The sequence below is a fragment of the Ambystoma mexicanum genome, chromosome 3p (genome assembly GCF_040938575.1).
Source record: "Ambystoma mexicanum isolate Mex_15411 chromosome 3p, UKY_AmexF1_1, whole genome shotgun sequence".
Classification (NCBI taxonomy): Eukaryota; Metazoa; Chordata; class Amphibia; order Caudata; family Ambystomatidae; genus Ambystoma; species Ambystoma mexicanum.
In genome coordinates, this window is record NC_090925.1 from 1273593013 (window position 1) to 1273619269 (window position 26257).

General features: G+C 46.8%; 1 protein-coding gene across 1 annotated transcript in view; it reads right to left on the reverse strand.

Annotated features, from left to right (window-relative positions):
• The window catches only part of LOC138581454 (chondroadherin-like), a 138329-nt gene that overhangs the window by 37505 nt on the left and 74567 nt on the right, over nt 1-26257 (reverse strand). The window contains exon 3 of the mRNA XM_069652777.1: nt 21807-22405. Coding sequence (XP_069508878.1) covers nt 21807-22405 — 599 coding nt within the window. The remainder of the gene's footprint in view (nt 1-21806; nt 22406-26257) is intronic.

Consider the following 26257-nt stretch of genomic DNA (forward strand, 5'->3'; position numbering starts at 1 on the left):
GTGCTTATTGTTTGCTTACAAAGAGGTACCTTAAGAAGGGGTTGGCTTTAGCCCCTTTTAACTTCTTTTTGGTCATTCATTTAGGGGCCCCTTGGCCCTAGTGATGGAAGGGTGGCAAACCCCCTATACCTCAGCTACCTTAAATGTGATAAACTATGTCATGGGCTAACAATAAGGGTGGCTCTCTTGATGGAAGAGCCCAATGACAAGTTGAAGGCTGGTCAAGCACTGGTCTGACCACAAGGTGTCTCTTGTTAATTTTTACTATTGGCAAGGAAATCCTGATAATGAACCCTGCAAGGCCCAGAGCCTTGCAGGACGAATGACCAGGGCATTATCAAATAGCTGAAAGACTGGGCAAGGTTTACTATTTAATGGCTCTTCCCACTAAGGCCCTAACAGCCTCCTAAAGTAGTCCTTGTGGCTAGGTTGAAGGCTTTTATCCCAGTAGTTGAAATGGGAGCCCTGCTACTGGCTTCAGATAGAAAAGAATAGCCATCCGAACATTTTCCTAATCTGTTCCAACGCAGTCCTTCAGTTGGCTCTGTTGAGTGTGCCAAGTTGTCCCCTCAACTGACTCTGAAACAGAAAGATAAGGTGGTCTGGAACACTTACTCTCAACTGTTGACTTTGCAACTCTTGTTTTCAATCCAATAGCAAACCCACCTACACAGTTTATATTGTGGAACTTGTGACTTTTGCACAGTAAGCCCCAATTGTTAGCAGTTCTGGACCTATCAAGGACCCAGGGACCTTGTCTTGGGTTTATCTGTGAGATTACCTATAATTTACTTACCTGTCTAAACTAGTTCTAAATTACTGTTATAGTTTTCTCACTTGCTTTACCACACAGTTACTTACAGTATTGATCTTGACTCTACTAACTATTTTATCAATCAATATATGTTTACTCGGACTAAAGAACCATTAAACATTCATGAAATAAACACAGTAAAATACAATAAAAACAAAATATGAATTTACGAAATTGATAAAAAGCTAATATTTCATAAAGCATATAAATATGTAGTTGGTTCATGCATTGACTCAAGGAATGCTGTTATGGGTTATCAACCACAGATGTTCTCACATAGATAGCCTTCTTTAGAAAGGTCAGCAGAGAAAGCCACAGACAGCGAGAATCAGCTAAAAGAAGATATTGTAAAGCAGGGCGACATTGTCTGAAATTCATTTGCCGAAGCACAGGGAGGAGTGTGGTTTGCCTAATGTGGCCATAGGCAGGGCAAAACATCACCAGATGCAAAACTCCTTCAACTGCTTCCCGCACAATGGGCAGCTCAATACATCTGGGAAACCTTTCCAGCTGGCAGTGCTTGTTCTTAACATTAAGCTGTTAAACCGAGCTCAAGATGAGATATTGATGTATGGAATCCACACTACTGATAGCTGCCAGCAATCTATTTGCATTAACTCGCAGTTCTTTGGACTCCCGCTGTTCTTTGACTAATAGGCTAAAAGATCTCCTATAAAAAAATGTGTGCTATAGACAATAAAGTGCATGGCGGAATAAGTGCTGGTGCGTTAAACTGGGACACTTGTGTGCTAATAAAAAATATCCCAGGGATTTTGTGCCAATCATCCCTGGCTAGTAAAACATTAATAATAAAATGAGTTAAACCAGCATTGGTGTTGGAGCATATCAAAAGCCAGTGAAAAATTGGGGATGAGTGCCATTCATCTTCAAGGAAGCCAACACTCAGTTTAGTATGAACTGAAAAACTTGGAGCTGACCCGGGAGACCCAGTAACCTTTTGAAAAATGTGTTTTCCAGGGTCTGCAAATCCCATGGGTTTGTATGGCCCCATAACGATGCCCCATAGTTTGTCACTGCCTTTGTCTGGGCCTCATAAACCTTTAAAATCATATGAAGGGATTGACCTTGGCACATAGCAATAAAACGTGATAGACCACTGTGAATAATCCTACGAATCACTCACTGAAACCCTGCCAAAAATCTACTCCCAGGTGGCCAGGGAAAAGCAGACGCTTGCTGATTCTGACCTTGGGGTGGTATACTGCGGGAGGATCACCTGGGAGGAGACCAGACTCAGGGTGGTGAGGAGATCCCATGGGATGAAACACAGTATGTGTCCTTCAAAAGGAAGCACCTTTCAAGATTGCCAAAGCTGGTAATGGCTTATATGTATCTGAACTACACATAAGATTTGTGGTCCTGGGCACAAATGCCATACAAACTGAACACACTTTGACAACAAAAATACCACTCAAGATATTTCGGGATTAAAAATCCTCCTTACTCACAAAAGCAGAATTTAAAGGAATCTAGAACTATTGCCTTAAGTAAGCTGTCTTTCTCTGTAACAATTAATTCTAAAGGTTCATCTTTTCATGATTCTAAGGGAAATAAATCTACCCTTAAAATCAAGAAGTTACTTAAAAGAACTGATTTTGTTGTTAAGGACTACAGGTCCCATAATCCCACAAGTACTGGGATGAGGAAGAGGACTGAAGAGTTATGCTGTAGCAGTAGTCAGGCAATTAATACGAACAGCCCACACCTGAAGGAACCTGGGAGGCATAAAAGCCCCCCTGTAGTGCAGGCAATTGAAGGAGCTGGAACTGTTAATGGAGTGTGTGCAGTAGCAGCAGAGGCAGAAAAAAGAAGACACAGTGTTGACAAACCAAGCAGAAGTGGCAGAACCAGAGCGACTTCCCAACGTGGATGCAGCAGATTTCACCTGCTTGTTCTGAGAGGGTCCTGGTCCCCCAAACTCGGAAGTGCAGAGGCTGCGCAGCGGAAGGCTTGCAGGAAAGTTGCATTTCCCCATCTGAACCTGATTCCCGTGGTTGCTGTGCAGGAAATTTTTCAGAGACTGAGGTGAGGAGCAGTTGTCAAGCCCTTGGTCACAGAAGCGAGAGGGGCTTCTTAATCGAGTGGGCGGTCAGACCACCTTTAGAGAGGAAGGGTGTGGTTCCCAAGTGAGCCAAAAGCAGTAGTTGTGCAACACGTGGAAAGAGGATCACAGAAGCCGGTGAGTCAAACCTGGTGTTCTGATTCCTTGTGCAAGCACTGCCGGCAACAGTATCCAACCTAATGTTAACTCGTGTAGAAGCAGAAGCGAGTTCAAGTTGTTTGTTGAAGTTCATAACAAGGGCACAATGAAAAGTAGCACTTGCGTGTGATCATAAATATCTCTTTTACTCACGTGAAAGCAAACGCTGCTGAAAGATATTGTTAAACCCTTAAACTATGAAGAAGTGGTTGCATGTCTCTCATTAAGTAGAATTAATGTTGCGGAAAGCCATTTGTGAACATTTAAACCTTGTAAAACTAGTGAAGCAGTGGTCGTCCGTGCCTAATTTTGTTTTCCAATTGAAGGGGGAACTTTACCTCATTATTCACACGACCAACCATTGTTCATAAAAGAACTTGAGAGTGTTTAAACATTGTATCTGCAGTTGGAGAGAGTGCAAGCATTGCCCAAGCCAGGAGTATTTCCTTATTGAGATTGAAAGCAACCTTTCTCAAGGCCAGAAAACAGTTTAATAATTACTGTGAGCCCAATAGAAGTTCAACCTTGCCTAAGTTACAAGTGTGCAAGCATTACCTGAAGCCATGAGAGTGGCACCGAAGCTTCTGGATAATTTCTTGGCTAACATTTGACAGAGAGACGAAGGCTAATTTGGGGAAGGGAAACCTTGCTGCTTATACAGAGTACTTGAAGTTGACATAAACTATGCTGCCAAAGACTGTGAGAGAAGGAGAGAAGTGGGTCATAAAGGCAAACTTAGGTTACTGGTGTGGCAGACAAGAGAGGCAAAGAGGCAGCCCCTTTTGAAGAGAGATAGTCAGAGGAAGAGTGCCTTGGCTATTTGAAGGTATTGCAGTGCCTTAAAGTGAATCTGATCAGAACTTGAATTACAAAGTACTGAAGCTGTGGTGGTATATTTGGTTGTCAGTAGAGGCAAGACTTCAATGTACGAATGAAGTGGAAAGCTATGAGGCAAATGAGAATGTCCTCATGGTAAAATCTGGTAGAAGTGAAGTTGTTGAAGTAGAAGCAGCAGCACTGTGAAGTCATCCTGACAAATATACCTATTGTGAATCCTAATCTAGATAATAGAGATAATAAATGTTAACCAAGACTGGTGTTTCAATAACATTTATAGAAGCTTTATTTCTTTTGAACTGTGTCAAGTCTTCTTGGATAATTGGCGGTTGTGGCAAAGCATTGTGGCTGGGAATAACAATGATGCTATTCTGAGGAAGTGGAAAGTCTTTATTTCATCAAGAAGAAGACCTGTATTGTTGGAACTTAACTTGACATTGAAACATCAAGAACTGAATTAAGACTTTGCTTCCTATATAGATTTCCTTTTTCCTTTTGATGAACATTGAAGCTGACTTTACTTTGAATCCTGGGGAAGAGGGAGTTCACCCAGTTTACAAAAAGTTTATCAAGAAACTGTGAATATAACTGTTGATGCTATTTGAATTCCCAAAAATATTCTTTGTGTATTGAGGTTTAATTGTGAGGGCCAGACATCCTGCGTTAGAGTGTTTCTCTTTCGCTTTTGTTAGGCAGGGAAATCCAGCAGGGATAGTGAGGCATTTGAAATCATTTATCATTTATTAGAACCCTGGCGAGGGTCAACCAGAATGACCCCTCGGCCCCTTGGCCAGGATTCCACTTGGCCAGGATTTCACGCCTTTGTTCCCGGCTGGGGGGCGTGGCAGCCCCTCAGCCAATGAGGATGCTCGAAGCGGGACCATCCCCGCTCCGAGCCTCCACACAGCTGGAGGCTGCCATCGTCCCCCGCTGGGGATTAAGGTAGTTATTTTATTTTTTTATTTTTTTTCTTCCCCCCTTCCCCTGCACACAATCCCCTCCCTTCCCTCCCAACCCCACTTACCTTTGTATTTCTCCTTTTCGAAAGCGGACACGCTGGGAACACTTCTGTTCCCAGTGCATCTGCTCCCGATGCAGCGTTTGTTTCGGAACACAAAATAATGCTAAGAATGCTATTAGTACCCCGGTCTTGCGGGCCGGGGTACCAATAGCAATATGGCCCTTGCTGCTTAAATAAAATGGCATGCTTTAATCTATCATCAAACAGTTGTCTGCCTCACATTGCTGATCCCTGATACCCTCAAAGATCGACTCATCTTGATCTTCTGTTGTGAGGTAGGCCAGATACCACAGAGGAAAATCGCTTTCCTAGGTAATCAAATTCCTGGACCCTCAGGATAACTGCCCCATTGGATATCATCAGATTCATTTTCACCACCTTTCGTCCCTTCATGCAGGCCACCACTGCAGATTTAGAGGTTCAATGCACCTATAAAATATGTATGTACCTGAGTCGACTTTTAGAGTGCATTTGGAGTGCAGGCAATGAGAACTGTGCCATCAACGTAGGCCAAGATTGGACAAGCCCTACTGCACACTCTGGGATAATCGACCTGGTACTCCACCAGTGCCCCATGTAGACCATTAATGTAAAGAGTAAAAAGGACTGGTGCCAGGAGACAGCGCTGGTGAACCCCCCGATTGACCTAACAAAGGTCTGTGCATTGTCCTGCTTCCCCATGACGCACACAGGCCTGATTCCCCCGAAGAATTGCCTGTAGCACTGACCATATCTCCCTAGGACTGTTCATGGACCCAAGACCGGCCCACAGTTTTGCCATGCCGACTTTCTCAAAAGCAGTGCTCAGACCCATGAATGCCAGGAAGATAGCTTCACCCTTAATGTAGACCGAATGCGCCACCTACAGATAGATTCAAGTCCTAATCGAAAGTGCCCACCCAAGTCTAAATCCAAACTGTATATCTGACAAAATGGAATTAGCAGAAATCCAAGCTTCAAGGTGCCTCAACAGCACTCTACCAAAAGTGTTAAAAGATGTGTTCAACAGTGAGATTGGCCTATACGATAGTGTGCTAGTTCGATCCCCTTTTTAAAAAAAGGGGGAAAATAATAGCAAGCTTCCTGTAGAGATTGGGGGGGAGGTATCTGTATTTCTGTACAGATGGGGTAGAGGCACAGAGCACCCCAGACAAGATTCTCCATGGTAGCAATGGACAAGCAACCATGACTGAGACTCAAGGGAGGCGATGCAGGCTGGTTCTTAAGTACGGTGAATCCCCAAGCCCACACAAGGGAAATTCCACACACTATGTTATGTGATAACACAGTTCTTTTATATAAAGTAAGGTTTAGATTAATAAATACATTAATAAATAACACTATTTGTATTCAGGTAATACTATCCTAATAATAGTAAAAATATACACATCTATATGGTACCACAATATACTTTAGATTAAATTTAGAATGCACCAACTGCTGACAGTTATTAAAAAGCATGAGAATCATAAAGCATTAGATAATGGCATAGACATTACTGTAGAAAGGCAGGCTACGTTAGGACCATAAGCAGAATGCTTTCTTTAAAGTGGATAGGCAATACTGTCTGAGGATTCCCCCACCTGGGCAACCTGTAAGGGAAATGTTATGGTGTACTTTATCTTGTATATTACAGCCCAGTCCAAATACGTTCAATACTGCTCTGCTTCTTTTTCTACAGGACCCACTACCCCAAAGTACCGGGGAAGCCACAAGAAAACAGGATCCAAGACGAATCTGCGAACCCTGAATGATTCCTGAGGATGGAAGATGCTCTTCCTCATCACAGTACCGTGGGTGCCTTAGCAGGCGAAGTGGTGGAGTTTCTTGGCTCTACTAAATGGGACCCCACATGGATGAACCCCTCTCCCACTTGGAAGAAGGTTTGACTGTGATGTCGATGTCAAGAAGAAGAAAGGAACCAAGCTGTGTCGTAAAGGCAGCACTTTCCGTCTTCGCTTTGGTCTCTGTTGGCGGGTCGTTACTCCGGCTGTGGATGTCCCACGAAAGTGAAACTTGCTGTGGACGCCGACAAGGCCTGGCTGAAGACGTTAAGACCCTTGGTGGCCTTGGAAGACTTTTGGTGGTGATGGGTGCAGTGGCAAAAGTAGGTGTCGGGTTTTAGGATTTCACACTTTACCACCTTTCGTTTCTTCGTTGCCGGAACACATACCTCAGGATGGCATATGGTGACCTAGCCACAACCCCTGGACTGGACTTCAGACCCTCATCAACTCTAGAGCCTTGGGACATCTTAGTTGGATTTTGGTGGTGGGAAACCCACCGGCGGACACTCCACTTAAGGCAGCGACCCTGGACCCTCTCCAGTGTGGACAAGTGGGCAGATGTTGTGGCAGGGATTCCCCTTGAAGGATTCTTCAATGATTTGGAACTTTTGCAGCAGCACTATGCCAGGGTAGCCCCTCTTCCAGGCGATTCTCAGCAACTGGGCTTCCAGCGGTCACAAATACTCCTCTGGACCCTGGGTGACACAGATGAACTTCTTGGCTTCAAGAGGCTCAGGCATTCCTCTTCTGGACCCATTAAGATCCCTTCTCCGGACAGCAGGCACACAGGACTGGCTTCAAGGACACTTCGGGTGAAGAGCAGCAGGTGCACAATGTTCCCACATAGCTGGGGAAGAGGTCACCTTTCTAGGTAATCTCTGGTTGGGTCCTTGAGTCAGCACAGCAGCTTTTGGATTCCTTGAAGATTTGCAGACGCAGACTTCTTCCTCCAGCTGCACTCCAGGATGCAAAGCTTCTGGCAAGGAGGTGAGTCTCTTATTCTAAAAATTCTCCATTGAATCAGGCTGAGCCAGGCTCAGCCAGCCATTCACACACAAGTGCATTCAGGAGGATATCTCAGGGGCAACGCGTTTGTCTTTGAAGCAAGACAACACATAGCAACAAAGGTTTGAATCCTCTGCTTGCGCTTAGAAACTGGTCCCCAGTATTAAGCACATAATAAAAAATCTATTCTAATTATAATTAATGTAGGCAGCACCCAATTAGGCTCACAGGCATTCAGGCTACTCCCCAGCCTTTCACTGCACCACACTGCATTCATTCCAGTTTCAGGCAGGGCTGGCTCAGGAATTGTATCCCACAACCAAAACCGCAACCAAAACCAGCCACCCGAAACACAGAATGCATATTGACTACTCACTCCATTCAGGCAGGTTCCACCCCAAGGCTGTACCCACATCAAGCAGCTCCTGGGAAGGCTCCATCTAGTCTGACAGGAGGCAGCCCCAGAGCCATATATGGTCCTTCCATCCAACAACCATTCACGGAAAGGGAACAGAGCCAGGGCTTTTTGGGACTTTGAGAAACAAGGAGGTAAGGAAAAAGAAACCAAGAGGCCACCAGTAGCCATCCTCCTTTATGTAAGAGTCCACTGATTCCTATGCCAGGGCCTGGGTATTCCAAAAATGGAGGATACGTAGAGCTACTGTCAAATCAGCATGCAGCTGCTACCAGCCCATACCCTGCTCTGTGGGCAACATGCCCAAAAATATATACTAGGAATACAGGGTTGTACCCCTACCCATGGGTGCCCTAAGGGTATCCCAAGGGTATTGTTCACCAAGAACAAAATGTGGAGCTGCACTGCCAGGGTGCCGGACTTGACTCCTGTGCAGAAAATGAGCAGAAAACACAGTTTAAGGAGGTAGAGGACAGGGACAAGAGGCCCTGTCCCTACAATGCCTTTCCAGCATCACACTTCAATGATGGGGGAAATCGACTAGACTCCAAAATAGCATTATAAAATACTGATAGGTATGATATGATGGGTTATTTATAACACGCTTAATACCCAGAGGTTTCTCAGCACGGACCCGCCGATCGAACCTGTGTTGCGCCGTGTCGTCTTGCTTCTAAGGCAAGCACATTGCCACTGAGCTATCCTCCCGAGATAGGTCCATTAGATCATGGTAAAGGTCAGCAGAGATTACATCAAGCTCTGACGCACGGTTATGCGATTGATTTATAATTACTTTAGCGACCTCCTTCAGCTGGAAGATTGGGGTGGAGGGCAAGTTCTATACTGTCTGCTGATTCACTAGGACCTTGATGACGTTGGAGAAATTCTGAACCCAAACCCTAGCGCCCACATGGGACACTAAAGCCTTTCTCGCCATATTGTATGGAGGTCTGCCACAAATTCACAGCATTTCTTATAGTCATTGGATGAAACGGCACCCCATGCTTGATCTTCAAACTCTGATTTCTGCACATCCAGAACTGCCTGATAATGACCATTGCCTGGAAAATGTCCTTTTGGACCTGGCGGGGATTTTAGAGCATCAATGAGTAGCCCCTACACATGCTTCATTAATCCAGCCTTTGCTAGGGTGCTTTTTATTCTTAACGTTTTTCAGAAAACAGTCGGAAAAGGCCCCCATTAATTACATAAAACTAAAGGCAATATCAGATTAATTGGAACTGCTCTCTAAAGTGGCCAGAATCAGCCGCTGTTTCTCAGCCAACACTGTGTGATGCAAGTTAGCCCCCTCAATCCTAGCCCATTTCATTCTTCCTCTGCTGGAGGGGTTGACGTGAGCCAGATCTAGGTAGCTCTTACCAATGGCGCATTCAGGCTAAATAACCCTGAAAGCCTTAAACAGATAGGGGACCCCTGAAGTGACCACCACCCTTTCACTTCAACCCCATGAATCAAATCCCAGTGTCTACCAACTAGTGCACAATTGTTTCTAAAGGTAAAGTGTGGGTGTCCTGTTAGAAGCCAATCACAATGGTGAATGTTTGTGTGTGTGTATATATCTATATATATCTATATATATATAGATATATATATTTATTTTACTTTTTCTTTAATAACATGTTTTATTGTCTTTTCGTGTTACAATACAATAACATATAAACTTACAAACATAAAACTGTGCATACATGTGGTAGAGCTACATGCAGGACCTCTGCCTATATGCGGACCAATGTAGAAACACAAGTGAGGTTAGGAATACAGTAGATATTAACCATATCTAGTGTCCATTGACATTTCACGTTCAGTTCTTACAGATGACTAGAGGATTTAATGACCTAGCTATTATGCCCAGCGGCGGCGAGGATGTTAAACTACAAGCTGGATTATTTCAAATTGTACCGGTTTCACAACATCTCTTCCCACTTCCCCCATACTTTGTCTGCTTTGCCCGGGCACCCTCTTGCTTGGTAAACCCGTCGTTCCATTGGGATATTTGCATCTATGTCTGATTTCCATTGTTCATACTGTGGAGTGATCTCAGAACCCCATAGTTGCGCTATGTTTCGTTTAGCTATGCCGGTGGATGTTGAGACTAATAGCTTTTCAAAGCGTGATAGGTCCTGTTCCGTATCAATACCCAGTAGAAGGAGTTTGGGGTCAGTAGGGATTGGTCGGCCTAAGACTCTGGCGAGTCTATCACAGCAGCTACGCCAGAAGTGTTGTACTTGTGTACATTGCCACAGAATGTGATAGAATGTCCCCTGTTCTTGCTTGCAACTTAAGCATTTTGAATCAGATGTCTTGCCCCCCTTGTATAGCACCACTCGAGGGTAATATATTCTGTGGAGTATTTTCAGCTGAATGAGTCTGATTCTTGCTGAGATCGCTGTTTCCCTAGGGTACATCAGGGTCTCAATCCAGTCTTCGGGTAGAATCGGGCCCATGTCCCCTTCCCATTTGAGTTTCAGGCTTGAGAGCCCTCTTGTGGCAAAGGAGGAGATAGCGTTATACATGGTGGATGTGATCCTGGCTTTCACACTGTCGATAACTATATTTCTCTCTATGGGCGTGCACTTTGGCATTTCCAGTAAGCGGGCTCTCTGTTCCATTAGTGCATGGAGTAGCTGATTATAGTGGAAACTTTCAGTGGCAGGGAGACTGTGTGTGCACGAGATTTCGGCAAATGGGATTATTTGATTATTTGCATATACCTGCTCGATGGTATGAATACCAGCTGTTACCGAAGCCGACCATTTAGGGAGATTGTCGAGACCTGCAAGATGGACATTGTTCCAGATGGGCTGGACCGGGGTGAGCATGTTGTCCCAACCTATGTACTTATGAGTATCTCTCCATATTTGGGCTGTGATCGTGCCCTTAGGATGACGATTCACACTAGTGTATAGGCTTTCAATCGGGGTCATATCATGACGGGCAGCAATATCGGCCTGTATGTGGGGGAGCTTTGGGTCTCCGTGCAAAATGTCGTTTGTTGTCGCCATCTGTGACACCCAGTAGTAGACCTGGATATTCGGTAGCCCTATTCCCCCCCTCCCAGACCAAGCGTTGGAGGGTTTTAAGCGCTATTCTCGGGTGTTTCCCTGCCCATAGGAGCCTACGTGTTATTCTGTCTATTGTGTGGAATTCTACAACGGGAATACTGAGAGGGGCGTTCTGGAGGATATAGAGGAATCGGGGCAGTGCCAGCATTTTGAAGAGTGCCGCTCTGCCTAACAGCGTCAATGGCAGTGATGCCCAGTGAGCTACATCTTGTGAGTATCTTTTGATCAGGGGGTGTAGGTTTTGGGTTACATAATTGTCAAGTCTGTTTTTTATTAGGACGCCAAGGTATCGGAACTGTGTGGTTTCAATACGGTATGGGGAGCCGGAAGGCGGAATGCAGTCTATCCCTTTTACCGGAAAGAACACCGATTTCACCCAATTCACTCTTAGTCCGCTAAAGACCCCATAATCCACCAGTAATTGAGTTACTATAGGGCAGGAGACCGCCGGGTCCCCCAGATACACCAGAAGGTCATCGGCATACAGGGACACCCTGTCCTCCCACTCTGAGTTCCAGCAGAAGCCGTGCCACGTTGGTGAGCTCCGTAGGATGACTGCTAGCGGTTCTATTATCAATGCAAATAGCATAGCCGAAAGTGGGCAGCCTTGCCTGGTACCCTTACCCAATGGGAATATACGCGAATGCCAGCCGTTTACCCTTACCTCTGCTAGTGGGCAATTATAGAGGAGTTGGACCCATTTTATAAAAGAATCACCAAATTGCATCTTCCTCATGATCGCCCATAAAGCATCCCAATAGACAGTGTCGAAGGCCTTTTCGAAGTCTATTTCCAGTAATGCTAGTGATTGTTGTAGCACAGGTGCTCGTTCTAATGCCAGATGGAGTCTGCGAATATTCATTCTCGTCAAACCTTTTTGGGTTCACTATTGATTAGGGATATGGGTCTATATGAGCTGCACTCATCAGGGGGTTTGCCTTCCTTGGGGATCACTATTATGGTGGCCTTACGGAGGTCCGGTGGGAGCCTACCTTTGGTTAGGGAGTGCTCGAACATGTTGAGCATCTGCGTGGGTATGTCCAGGTGGTTCAGTTTCTTCCAGATATCGATCGGGAACCCGTTGGGTCCTGGCGTCTTGCCCGTTTGTAGCTGGGAGATAGCCGCAGATATTTCATCCACTGTTATTTTGCTATCTAACATGGTGACCTGTTCCGTGGTAAGTGTTGGGAGATCAATGTTGTCGAGCGTGTCACTGGCTGGTGTGGTGGTGGTAGAGATTTTCGTAGAAATCCGCAAATCGCTCTGCTAACTCCGCATCAGTGGAGACTGGTTCTGCATCTGCTGTCTTAATACATTTCACCTTTCGATGCCCCTCTTCTCGTCTCTCCAGCCAAGCGAGCATTTTCCCTGCTTTTTCTCCTGTTTCATAAAGGCGTGCCCTCATGGCATGGTGTGCCTTTTGGGCACAGTCAAGCGATAGGTTATGGAGCTTCTTTGGCGCTAGTGTTAGCGCTCGGATCGTCTCCGGGGTATCATTGGTGATGTGCTCTACCTCCCTGGTCACCACCTCTTCTTCGGCAGACTTAATCTGTTCACAGTGTGCTTTTTTCTTTGCTGACATCCACGAAATGATGTCACCCCTCAGGACTGATTTGTAGGCTTCCCATAGTGTGGTGTGGTCCTCGACCGATCCTGAATTTAGCTCATAGTAATTGGAAGTGGCTGTCTCCATCTTCTCCTGTAGCTCTGTGAACCCCAAGTAGTAGGTGTTCAGTCGCCATGTAGGTGGGGGGCACGGTCTCTCTGTTTCTAGTTCCAGGATCAGCGGGGAGTGGTCCGAGATAACACGTGGGACTAGGGATGCGTTGCATATTTTTGTGCACATTTTGATTTGGCAGGAAGAAGTAGTCTATTCTGGACATGGAGGCGTGCACACCAGAGTCGAAGGAATATTCGCAGACATCTTTGTGTATGTCGTGCCACGCATCTCGCAGTCCCAGTGCGGAGGCAAATGCTGCCAATTTGGTAGTGGCGGCGGGATTCCTCACCCTCAGGTGTGAGCGATCTGAGACATTGTTCATGACCTCGTTAAAGTCTCCTCCAAGCACCCATGTATCTGCATCATTTTCTGCAACGATCGGGGTAATGTCTGCTAGGAGAGCACTGAGTAGGGATGGGGGGAGTATATTGCAAGGATCGCCAGGGTTTGATTCCATATTGTTGCCTGGACGTGTACATAGCAGCCACCTTTGTCTTGTGTGGTATGCGTGATTTCCACAGGGAGCCTTTTATGTATGAGTTTCAGCACTCCTCTCGCGCCCACAGAGAAGCCCGCATGTACTGCTGTGCGGTAATTAGATCTTTGGAAAAATGTGCATGAGGTTCCTGCCAGATGGGTTTCGGTGAGAAGGACTATGTCAGGGGAGTGGCGATTCAAGTGCCGTAACACCAGCCTTCTCTTGATACTGGAGCCTAGCCCATTGACGTTCCATATCATGAGTGTTAGGCGCCTAGTGGTTGGAGTCAGGTGGCATCTGGTGCATGAAGTATAGTCTCACAGGTGTGTTTCCTTTGGTGCTTTTGCAACGAAATGGCGGCATGGGCCAAGTTTACATTGCTCTCGGTACCTTTGTATGCTAAAATTTGTAGACAAACGTTGTCTCCAACTCCCCCCTCCCTACGCTCCACCCTCAACTGAAGCATCTGTCGACCCAACAGCAACATGTGAACAGTTCAACTTTACAGCACCTCCATGTGGTGCTGGAGTTTAAGTCTTGGATCGGGGGGCGGGTGTTTGATTGATTAGCCACCGGCCTGAATGTGTTCTGTGATTAGACTGTTGTAGGGAGCGGAGGCTCCATAGAATTACATTACTTGGTGACTCTACCATATTGCTCTCAGCTGCTCTTGCTTCATACATCTCCCTGCTGCGGGTTTTCTGGTTGTGGTTGCTGCTGCGGTTCTTGTTCCGGCGGCCGCTCTGGGCGAGGGCTATTGCGTTCCCTTCTCTTTCTCCCCTCGGTGCTCCAGTCCCCTTCTATATGACGCTCAGCCCAGCTCCACGCTTCTCTAGGGTCAGTGAAGTGCACGGTTGTGCCCTTGTGGAATATCTTGAGTTGGGCCGGGAAGATTAGCCCATACTTGACACCCATCGAGTGCAATAGTTTCTTGAGCGGGTCGAATGATTGGCACGCTTTCTGCACCTCCCTGGTGAAGTCAGGGAAGAAGGCTATCCTTGATCTGTTAAATGTGACCGTGCCCTTTGATCTCGCCAGTTGGAGAACAGTGTCCCTGTCCCTATAATTCAGAAATCTGGCGATGACTGTGCGTGGTGGAGATCCCGGTGTAAACTTGCCAGTTGGGACACGGTGGGCACGCTCGATAGAGAAGAACCTGGAGAATGACTCTGCGTCATAGGTGTTTGCCAGCCAATCTTCGAGGAACAGTTCCATGCATTCCCCTTCTGCTTTTTCAGGAAGGCCGACTATGCGGATATTGTTGCATCTGGATCTGCCTTCACTGTCATCAGCTCTTGCTTCGAGGGTTTTAATGCGCGCTAACATGCTCGACACTTGCCGATTCACTCCACGTAAGCCATCCTTGGTTTCCGAGATTCGTGTCTCTGCTTCTCCCGTACGGGAGGTCAGCTTTTGCAGGTCATGGCGCAACAAGGATACGTCTGCGCCAATATTTTTTTCCATTGAGGTCCTGGAGCTGGCAATGGCACTCATTATGTCTCTGAGGGAGATATTTTCTTCCACATGATCTAGATCGGCCGCTGGGAGCCTCTCTGGTGAGCGAGGCACTGAAGTAGATGCATATTGATCAATTCTGCTCTGCGTAGATGTTTTCCTGGGCTTATCTTTACCCATCTTTCTGCTTAGTAGGATGTTGGTGCAGGAGGCTGGTGTCGGGCCTTGATGGGGGGAGTGCTGGTCGATAGGATAGGCCGCTGTTGCCGGGACTGTGGTGGTGGTTGCAGCGGCGCTAGGCGTGGCGTACAAGGCAATTACTTATATCCGCACTAACTTTGTGTGCACCTTTATCTTGATGTCTGCCAACCGGGGGGGATGCCAGTTCTCTCTATCCCACCATCTCTCGCTCCTTACTGCCCTGCGGCACACTCGGGAGTCGGGTTGTTGGGGCCGTGCCTCGGTTTGTAGGGGGTTCTGTGCGGGTGCTCTACGCCGAGCGCAGCGCCCGCTGTCACTCCGTGGATCGTCCCTCGTTGCACCACCACCGAGCCCGCCTGGGCTTCCTTTACTCTCTCGCGATGGGGAATAGTCCGCAGGTGACGTGCGCCTCTCCACAGTCCGAGCGCCGCCACTCTGCGCTTCGTCCTCCGGGTGCACCGCGGGCTCACAGCTTCAGGATGTCTGCACAGGCAGAGGCACCCGCCCAGCGGTTAACAGCAGGCCGGTACCCGCCGCGGATGAACGGGCAAAGCCCGCCCTCGGCTGCCGCACAGCACCTCCATCAAGATCAGGATATCGGACGCAGAGCCGGCTCCTCACGTGCGCCCGTAGACGCTGTGCCCGGTATCTGATTTCATTTCAGGGGCTCACTGTCCTCTGCCTCGGTCGCCGGCTACTGCAAATGCACGGTGGCCATCTTGGAAACGGCCTTCGTTTCGGGTCCCTGGACTTTGCGCTCGCTCGGGAAACCAATCCACGCTCCGGTTTCGCGCCGTTGCAGTGCGATTCAGTGCAGCAGAGGTTCTCACTTCAGTGAGCTACTTTGTGGCTCGTCACAGAAGAGTTTTAATGCAGGATCGTTGCAGGATAAGGCCGGTGGCACGGGAGCAGCAAAACTCATGTCCTCATTGTACGGCTGCTGGGCACGCCCCCCTTATTTTACATTTTTAAAGCGCTCACACAGCCCGTGGGCATCGAGACGCTGTTACAGGAATGTGTCTCTTAGTTGCGTATTTATAACGCGCTTAATAGCTTAATACCCGGAGTTTATTTTTATGCGCGGACCCGTATATATATATATATATATATATCCACAAGCAAGGCTAGCAGGACTATACTGCACTGATGATCCTTAATACGGGTGAAACCAGTTATGTAGTTGTCCTGGCAGCCTTGCAAATGTCTGTTGTCTTGGGTTGATTAAGCTATGTATAAAGTAGCACTGCTCTCTTAGACAAAGACAATTTCCTGGAGAAAAAGGTTTGCATTTGGGCTAATTTGCATACCCATAATGGCTTGCTGTTGTGGCTCAGAACAGGAGGTGAACTTCCAGCGATTACTACTAGGTGGCGTTGTGGAATGTGTGACTTGGCTCATATGGACTTTCCTTTCCTTATGTATATATATATATATATATATATACACACACACCCATACACAATATTAGTTGCTTGAAAATACTAAAATACTTAGAAGTTTTCATTGCTTACGGTGTATCTTACAGGTATAATAAATAATTGTATATGTGTGTATTCTTCTGTCAAACTGGAGTTATTGGAGTGCTCTGTGTCTCGTAGCCCTTGACCGCTCTCACATCCTCTTGAGTCTATGCCTTATTGTGCTGCTACTCTACCTTGATTGGGTTTGTCTTTCCTGTTCACCAAAGTAGGTTGGACTCTCAGAATCCACCCCAGGGTGGATTCTGAATAATCTTAACAGTAGAGATGGTACAGCCTGGAACTGTACACTCACAAGAGAGAGGCAAGGAGATAAGAAAGAACATGGAGACTTTTCAGCAGCAAGGAGGATGAACATGCCTGCTTAAAACAGGACAGAGATTATAAAAAGGCTATCAAAGCCAAACCAAAGTGCTTTACAAAAAGGATCCTAGAGTATTAAGACAAAACAAAACTCTTTGCCATCAACAACAAACTCTCTAACCGAAACCAAATCAATAAAGTTATGGCCCCTAGCCAAATATTTCTATAATGCAAATCAACTTTTTCAGAGAGGAACATGTGATAATCAGAGCTTCTCAAAACAAATTTGGAGACAATAACAGTCAAACCCAATAATTAGACAACCACGCAACCATTAATGATGACATTTCAGACAATGACAGAATTTGACCTAATGAAGGCACCTGCCACATTGTGGCCCCTGTGCAGCCCCCTCCACCCCCAGATTAAAAACAAATCTACACTCTAGCTCCCTTTCTAACAAAACACTTCAAGCTTCTCTCCAGGCAGGGCTAGTCCCCAATGCATTGAAAGGAACTACAATTACACATTTACTCAAAATAAACTCAGACGAGACAGAAGTGTTGTCAAATTATATTCTAAATGCTAGCATACCCTTTAGGACAACAAGTCTTAAAATGCTGGATACTACCGACCTTCAAGAACATAGTAACACAATCTTGTCTACAACAGACAGTGGGGCTTTGTCCTTGCTTAGTGGACAAAGGGCATATCGTATCATAAGGGGAAGAACATGGAGTGGGGGAGCAGAGAAACAAGGGAGTGGGGAGCTAACAACAGGGAAGGGGGGAAGGTAGTCACGTTGTCAACAAGGCATTTACAAGCAACCAAGGGAGGAAACAGTGGGGAATCAGATCACCCAGTCTAAGGTGGGGAGGAGATCCTAGGTGTTGGGGTGGGTGGAGCCATTTCATCAGGTGAAAATTGTGCAAGCACTGATTTTTAGCAAGCTGGGCTACTGCAACTCTATGTAGGCTGGTCTGCCAAAGTGCTTATGCACAAATGCAAGTACTCCAAAATAGGGCAGCCACACGAGTCTACGGCCTGGACAAATTAGACCACATGTTTCCAACTTTAAACTCTCTGGAATGGCTTCCAAATGAGAAGAGTATTTCCTGCAAATACTGGAGAAAAAGGTCTTGGGCCTCCCAGTCAGTTCAGACAGTTCACTGAAGCTACGCGAGCAACAGCAGCTGCGGAGCGACACACAACGAACTCGAGCCAACATCAAGCGCCCCAGGGGCACTAAGCAGTCCCCCACAGACGGTTCCGACGCAGTTCCAAGGGCCCTGGGACTGGGAACACAACCGCGCCTCTTTACCTGCACTTTTTCATCTAGGCTGCAGGCACAAGGGCTCCCCCCTGCTACTACCAGCGCAGAACCACCCATTTGAATGCACTTGGACGTGCGCCAAGCACATTCTTTGCCAAAGAAGCTGTGACAGTAGATCCGCCAATATTCTACTATCAAACCCGCTGAGAACGGCGGCCTCACAGCTCAATTGTACACTGTGCCTCCTACCACGTGGAGCCAGTCTAAACCCAGGACACTTGTCCAGGGGTGACCAAGTCAAGGCCCAAGACGAAGGCTCTAAGCCGAAACGTCACGGGACTACATAACTTTGAAGGCTTTACTTCCTCCAATCCCGTCCATAAGTTGATCTGTCTCTAGACGTAGACCAAAGACTAGGTCCCTGTTTCTCTAAGAATTTACAGACACCAATTGTCTTGCACTTATTACTTACTCAAGACAAAAAACTTTGTTAATGATGGTTCATGGTTCTTTTTCATTTGTTCATTTCTCTGTATTTGTCAAGCTTTTTGCCACAAATATGCTTGTTTTCTGTTCCTTTCTCAAATGCATTTCTAAAAATGAGAAAATTAATGTATTTTGACGAACGATGTACCTTAAAAAACACCTATACATCTTCTTGTAAAATCAATTGCATAGAAGATGTTGTGTAGTTACTAGCACTAAGTAATCCTTTTTCCCTAAAAAAGAAAATTAAAAAAATGTTGCAATCCAAGGGCCTCTTTCGCTCATCCTTTTAGAATACCCTCTGACAGTTAGCCAAGTAACAAAGCTGATGTCAAATCTTATTTTGCATGCGAAATAATTACCCTTTACCAAAATGTATAGGTAAAGAGACCTAAAGACAAGTGGCAGGACGCCTCCCTACTCGTTCCATGTACTATCAGCTCTCAAGTCCTTCCACTTATTCATGAGCTTACCCTTCAGTTATACAAGTGCACTCACTACAGCTAGAACGCCGAGGTCCTCAACCTCACAGAAATCACATGCAATGGGCCAGAGAAAGAAGAACCTTAATGCCAAGTCCCTGGTGACCCAGGGACCAGTGTTATGGAACGACGAAGTCTGTACAGAATGAACCAAAAGGCAACATTACAAGCGACGGGAACTTGCAGTGAAGTGGAAACTACATAGGGACACCCAGATTGGACTCTCCCTCCTGCACATCCCTAGCAATGGACACTCGAGGGCGCTTCTGGCACCCAGGATGGGCCACCTCGACCCATAATGCACTGCTGCTTCCCTGTGTCTGATAGGACGTTGCTGATTCTCCCTGTGCAGGGTTCATTCCCTTGTATGGCTGCCTATACAAGTCCCCTGAAGCAACCAATCATTGCGCGTGGTGCATTTAAATTCATTAATCAATACGGGGGCAGTTCTCATTGATCTGTGGGTGCCAAAATGTGAAGGCACTGCACCCTAGCCCCTCTACTTCTGCAGATTTCACATCGCAAGCCCCCGATTTACGTAGGGAAGTTGGAAGTGGGTCTGCGCAAACTCGAGGGGACCCTACATACGTGATCAAGTATCTGGTGTGTTCCTGACACTGGAATCCGCATGGCTCACTGACCCTACATCATGGAGCGGTGTCTGGCCAGCTCCCCAACAGCGCCACGCCAGTGACCCTTAATTACACTGCCCATCCCTGCAAATGTATTATTTTGCATTTCCACTTCTGTTCAGGAGCTGGAAATGAAATAAGGAAATAGAAACTCTCAGGCAAAGCATGAGCATTTCTATGTTTGGCTCTGCTGTATTCAGACACCAGGCAGCATTGCAGTCCCCTGGGGCTAGCCTGGGAAGGACGAGCCCAGGCGGCGTGAAGGGAGGTGCAGGCCCGAACCAGGTCCAAGTGCAACGCATTGTGAATCTGGATGCGCTTCAATGTGCGCACCTGGCCTGCATTTTCCCTCAGGGATGTCATGTTTTTCAATCAACATAAGCGCAAAATGTAGGTGTTTTGTGCACTTGCGTGTCCATCTCTCCATCGCCTGTGCGGTTTCCCTTACTCTCTCCTCTGCACCCTTCTTGCCTCTCAGCTCACCCTCATTTGCGGGGTGTTCTCCACCTTACTGGTTTTCACTTTCCCAGCAACCCATTCAGTATGGCCTAGTCCCCATCACAGTCCTAGTATGATCACGGTAATAGCCCTGTCACATTCCTAATCACAGACACAGGGGGTCTTTACGGGTTTGTCGGTAACGCGTCTGTAATACGGGTGGGTTACTGGCAAACCTGCCTCACTGTTACCATTGCCGATATCCTGGTGTTACCGGGATATTACGAATGCCGGCAACGGCGGTAACTTCCCATTCCATGGAGTCTGATAGGAGTCCATGTAATGGGTTTGCGGCGATCACCGGCACTACCAGTGTCAGTGATTGCAACAATTATTTGCCGATAGGGGCCTGCCGGTAGTTCACTGCCCCTACCGGCAACCTCGGAGTGTGCCGGTCCAGTAAAAAGGCCGGAGCGGGTATTACCGGCATTTTTTCCAGCGTTTCTACCAGACCGGCACACTCATAATGAGCCCCATAGTCTTCATTGCAGTGCTTGCCACAGACCTAGTGCTCGTCACAATCAGATGCCTGGTCACACTCCTCGTCACCATCTTAGTCCTCATGAAAGTTCTGGTGTCTTTGTCGTAGTCATTAACAGCCATAATCCTTGTTACAGTCCTATTCCTCGCCACAGGTGTAAATCCTAGGCCCAGTTCTCATTACAGGACTACTCACAGTCCTATTCCTCGTCACAGGTGTAAATCCTAGGCCCAGTTCTCATTACAGGACTACTCACAGTCCTATTCCTCGTCACAGGTGTAAATCCTAGGCCCAGTTCTCATTACAGGACTACTCACAGTCCTATTCCTCGTCACAGGTGTAAATCCTAGGCCCAGTTCTCATTACAGGACTACTCACAGTCCTATTCCTCGTCACAGGTGTAAATCCTAGGCCCAGTTCTCATTACAGGACTACTTACAGTCCTATTCCTCGTCACAGGTGTAAATCCTAGGCCCAGTTCTCATTACAGGACTACTCACAGTCCTATCCCTCGTCACAGGTGTAAGGCCTAGTCCTCATGTGGCTCTCCTTAGCAGGCTGTGTAAGCTGCAGGCCTCGTGCCTCAGCTGCTGATGTAAACTGTTAGGTGTATTTAATGAGCCAGATTCTGAGCTATGCATGATGTATGATTCATATTTTAGCATGAAGAGAATTAATATGATACTGGCAGTGGCCATTATTTTTTATAAGCCTCTAGGATATTTTTTATAGCACATGGATTATGTGGATGTGTATGAATATTTGACCAAATTACACTACTTTTGTTGTATATAAGTTTATTTTTACTATTCTTTTTGGGTATGGCAGAATCCCACACGTCTGGGCGGTGCGTCCAGCATAGCGGCAGACTTGTTTTGTAGGTTTACAATCGTGAATCATCTCTTGACCGCGGTTGGTCCTTGCCACCTGCAAGTGAAAGGGGCACTAGAGAAGCTGCAGTGACAGTGTTAAGACTAGGATTAAACTCGGGGCTTCTTGAGGATCACAAATGGCCGTGTGTGGCCTGGCGGCCATCTTAGGTTGGATCGCTACACAGACAGTCGTTGCTATTGAGCATGCAGCATTCTAGTACAGGGAATTTCAGAGCACCAGCATTGATTTGGGTACAGGCTTACCTCCACGTTGAGCAGGCGTTGCCCTGCCAGGGCTGTGGGGGTGCTGCACAGGGCCTCCCCCTGGCTGACCTTGCTCTTCATTACCTGCAAGTGGACGTAGAGCCAGAGTAGCCGGCAGTCGCAGCGCCATGGGTTTCTGCTCAGCAGCAGCTCCGTTTGAGCCCCAAGCAGGGGCAGGGACAGGATCTCCAACTGGTTGCCCCTCAAGCTGAGGGTCCGTAGCCTCCGCATCCCGGCAAAGGATGTGGAGCTCACTTCCTGCAGGCCCAGCTCATCTAGATATAGCTCGGTTAGTGAGCGCAGCTTGCGTCCGAAGGATCCCAGCTGTCGGATGGGGTTGCTGCTGAGTCGTAGGGATTGCAGGCTGCTGGCCTGGCGCAGGGCCCTGGGCACACTGGTCAGGTTATTGGCTTCCAGACTCAGCTTCCTGAGACGACGGGGTCCTGCAAAGGCCTTGATGGAGATGTTGGACAGCAGATTGTTGTTGAGGTAGAGCCAGCGGAGCTGCGGCAGGTCATTGAAGGTCTGGTTTGATAGTTCAGTCAGCAGATTGTGGCTGAGGTAGAGGGCGCTCAGCTTATCCATGGGCTGAAATACATCTGTCATGAAGAGAGAAAGGAGCACAAGAGCACATTTAAAAGCTGGAGGGTCCGATTGGATGCCAAGTTATAGGATAGAAGATGGGGAAGGGAAGGTTGCAAGGTTAAAGGGTGGGGAAGGGCTGGGATAGAGGATAGCAGATGGGGGGCAGAGTTAAAGGATGGGCAGCTAGAACTTGGGTAGAGCTAGCATTAGAGACGGCACCATCAAAAGAGTACAGTTAAAGGTCAAAGGATGAGGTTAAAGGCTAGAAGGTGGGGGGTAAATGATAAGGGCTGCATGAGGGTGCAAGCAGAGAGATAGATTAGAGAATATGGCTGACATAGAGGCTAAGGGGTCAGAAAGGGCACATTGGCCACTTTAATACAGCATGACCTCTCAGCTGGATCCAAGATTCTATCCCGGCATTCAACCATGTCAATATGGCTGTGGTCTAGGTTCCCAGGCCCTCTTCACCCCCATGTCTTCTCTTTGCTGCCTTTAGTCCCATTCCTTCAACCCTTTGTTGCACACCCAGCCTGATCCTTATCCTTCCACCCCTCTACTCCACTTTCTGCTTGAAAGTGGATTCCGTTGACGTCCTGAGCCACATGCCTACTTTCCTATCAATGCACTCAGCCCCGTTATACTCAATCTAGTGGATCTCTTTGGCCTTGTCTTCTTCTTACCTGGGCGTGAAGTGACCCGTGATCATATACCTCGACTCGCATTAACCATCTGACCCATCCTCTCCTTAAATAGTTCCAGGACTGTGTCAATCTCTCCAAACCCCCTTTGTGAGGGCCCTAGTCTTATGCCTTACTTTGCTACCCAGAAAGGCCCAAAGTCTCAATTTCTAGGCCTGATTTAAGAAGGCATAATTTAGTCATTTGAAGCACTCATTCGAATTGACAGTGATCATAGAACTATCACGTGTAGTTTTGGAATGGCGTCGGAGAATCACTCAAGGGCTGCCTCTGCATCTGATAACATTGAGCGTTTGAGCAGGGTCGTCAAGTGGGCTTAGGTGGTGAATAAGAACTGTCTGCCTGATATATACTCAAGAATTACAGGGCACATTGAGGTTATCTGTGCCCCAAATAGAGGTCCACGGGATATAATATCCCACTACGACGACCTGATAGCAGCACTACAACCAGTATTCCCAAGACTGGCTTCTAACCCCAAGAGACTGATTCAGGTGGCCCAGAGTTGGTACGACACCAAATGCCGAATCAGCACGAGGGATATTTTGGACTGCCTGAAAAGGAGGCCAGTAGTAGATGCACCTAAGTTAAGAACTTTAAGGGCAAAATATAAAGCAATCGTCACGATCAAGAAAAATATGTTTTTCAGGGCAAGATGGGGAGCACTGTTAGAGGCAAGCACTGCAAACGATACGTATGGTTTTTGGAGGATGGTGGGGGTGGGGGGGCATGTCCTTACATGAATACCACGGTGTGCACTGTAGTATAACCTCGGAGGCTTGGAGGGCTAATTTTGCTAACCTGTATATAATTCCTGAGCCCGCAAGTGGTGTATTAGAGTTGTGTGCAGCAGAGGAGGCTTTGCTCACACAAGGCTCAGATGTTGCAGTGAGCTTGGAACAGGTAGCTGAGGCCATCACAGCTCTGGGGGCCGGAAAGGCGTCTGGGCCTGATAGTATACCAGTAGATCTTTTCAAGAACGAGGTAGAAGTCTGGGTCCCGGTGATGACAAGTGTTTGTAACGCTGTCATTTCAACAGGTTTAGTGCCTAGCAAGCGGCGGGAGGCCGGAATTGTACCAATTTACATAAAGGGGTGCAAAGACCAACTGGAGAATTACCGTCCAATCGCATTGTTAGACGAGACGGGGAAACTATATGCCAAGGTAATCTTGGGACATCTCCAAGAATGGGTAGAGTAGACCGGAATATTAGACCCACTGTAAGTGGATTTCCACAAAGGGATGGGTTCAATAGACCAGTGCCTGAGACTCAACCTCCTCGTAAAGAAATACAAGTGTATGAACAATTGCAAGTTATTTGCAGTCTTTCCGATCTAAAAACGGCCTTTGACTCTGTCCCCCGTGCCTAATTATGGCTGGTTCTGCAAGGGTTTACCATTCCTCCTGGCTTATTGTCTATCATTCAATCATTGTATAGTAAGAATAGTGCTTCTGCTAGGCGGGGGAGGAGTGGCGACAGGGACATTTGAAATCCAATGTGGGGTCAGGTAGGGCTGTGTGCTCGCTCCACTTCTCTTCTGCATCTGTATAAACAGATGCTGGTAACTAATGGTATGGATCCACCAAGGGTTGGTACTCTTCGTTTTCTGGGGCCTTTTTTTCGCGAATGACACAGTTTTCCTTTCAACATCGCCTATGGGTATAAAGCAAACTGCATCAATATTCGTGAAAACTTGTGTCAATCTTGGCTTGGAAATAAACAAGATCAAGATGAAGGTAATGGTTTTTACAGGTAGAGGGGTCAGACAAACGACATTGCGCTAGAAGGGGTTGCGTTACAGCAGTTTGCCATATACAACTTCCCGGGTCTATGTTTTGCAGAGAATGACACGTGGAGAGACCAAGTTTCCAAAGCCACTACGACCTTGATGAAATATAGCAGTGGAATCAAGAGGTTTTATGGTATGCATCACAAAGGAGCCCTCAGACCAGTTTTCCAGTTATATCGGTGTAAGGCTTCACCTGCAGCATTACATGGAGCAGAAATGTGGCTATGAGAAAGGTCCACAAGCTTGGGGGTTGCGGAAAATACATTCTTAAAGTCCATAATGTTGCAACCGAGCAGCTCTCCGAATGCCACATTTCATTTAGAATGCAATGTGTGCCCGATAGAGTCTGTAGTGGCCTTTGCACCCCAGTTTTTAATGGTCACGCATATGGTCGACACCAGGGTTGCAAATATTAAAGGAGTTCTTAGCCAACTTTTTCGCCAGAGAAGGGAGCCGTAGGACTCCGTGGCTTAGGCATGTCCAAAATACATGCACAGCCCTGGGTCTCGAACAGTACTGGGAACACTAGGCATGTATCCGATCTGGCAGCAAGGAAGGGATCCAAGTCGCCTGAAGAGATTATTATAGGCGGGTATTGGTGTCTTCCTGTGCAAGATTTCCAGTGGCCAGCTTTATCTGCAGGTAAAGGGCACATTTGGGTTCGAACGATACTTGGATGACATCAGTCCGTGCATGGCACGCCCATTGTTGTTTGATTTGAGAGCAGGAACTTTGCGCATGGCCTCATTCACGAAAAATGGGAATACTGCAAGCAGTTCTGTCTGCCGGTGTTGTGGTGCTCAGTATGAAATGGTGCTCCATTTTATGTTGCTTGGCCCAGGTTATAGCGATCGTAGGGCTAAGTACTTATTGCCATTATGGCGACAAAAAGTCCTCAGGAGGGTGTCGGACGCTTTGCAGAAGATGTGATGGCACCAACACGTTACACCACATCACTGCGTATATTCATAGAGCATGGCTTAGAAGGAGGATTGCGTTGAGTAGTAATGGGCAACTTCTAGAATAGCCATAAGGATTCTTTTTATACTGCTATCATCGTCTTAGGTCCAGAGTTTTAGTTATTGTATTTTAGCATTGTGTTGATCGACACATTTCTATCATTAATTAATATTGCTATTTGTTATTTTTAAAGTTTTTAGTACAAATATTGACTACTACACACAGGGGTTGAATGAATTTGGACTTTAGGAATTGTCACTGTCTTAAATGGTATGCAATAGGTAGTGACCATGTATGTATTTATTGCTTATTCGTATCAATTCTTTGCTTGCTCTCGTTTGATCATCTATGACCGATGCTGCTTTTATGGTTCTTTACGCCGACATAAAGCAGATAAGTCAGAATCATTTACTTT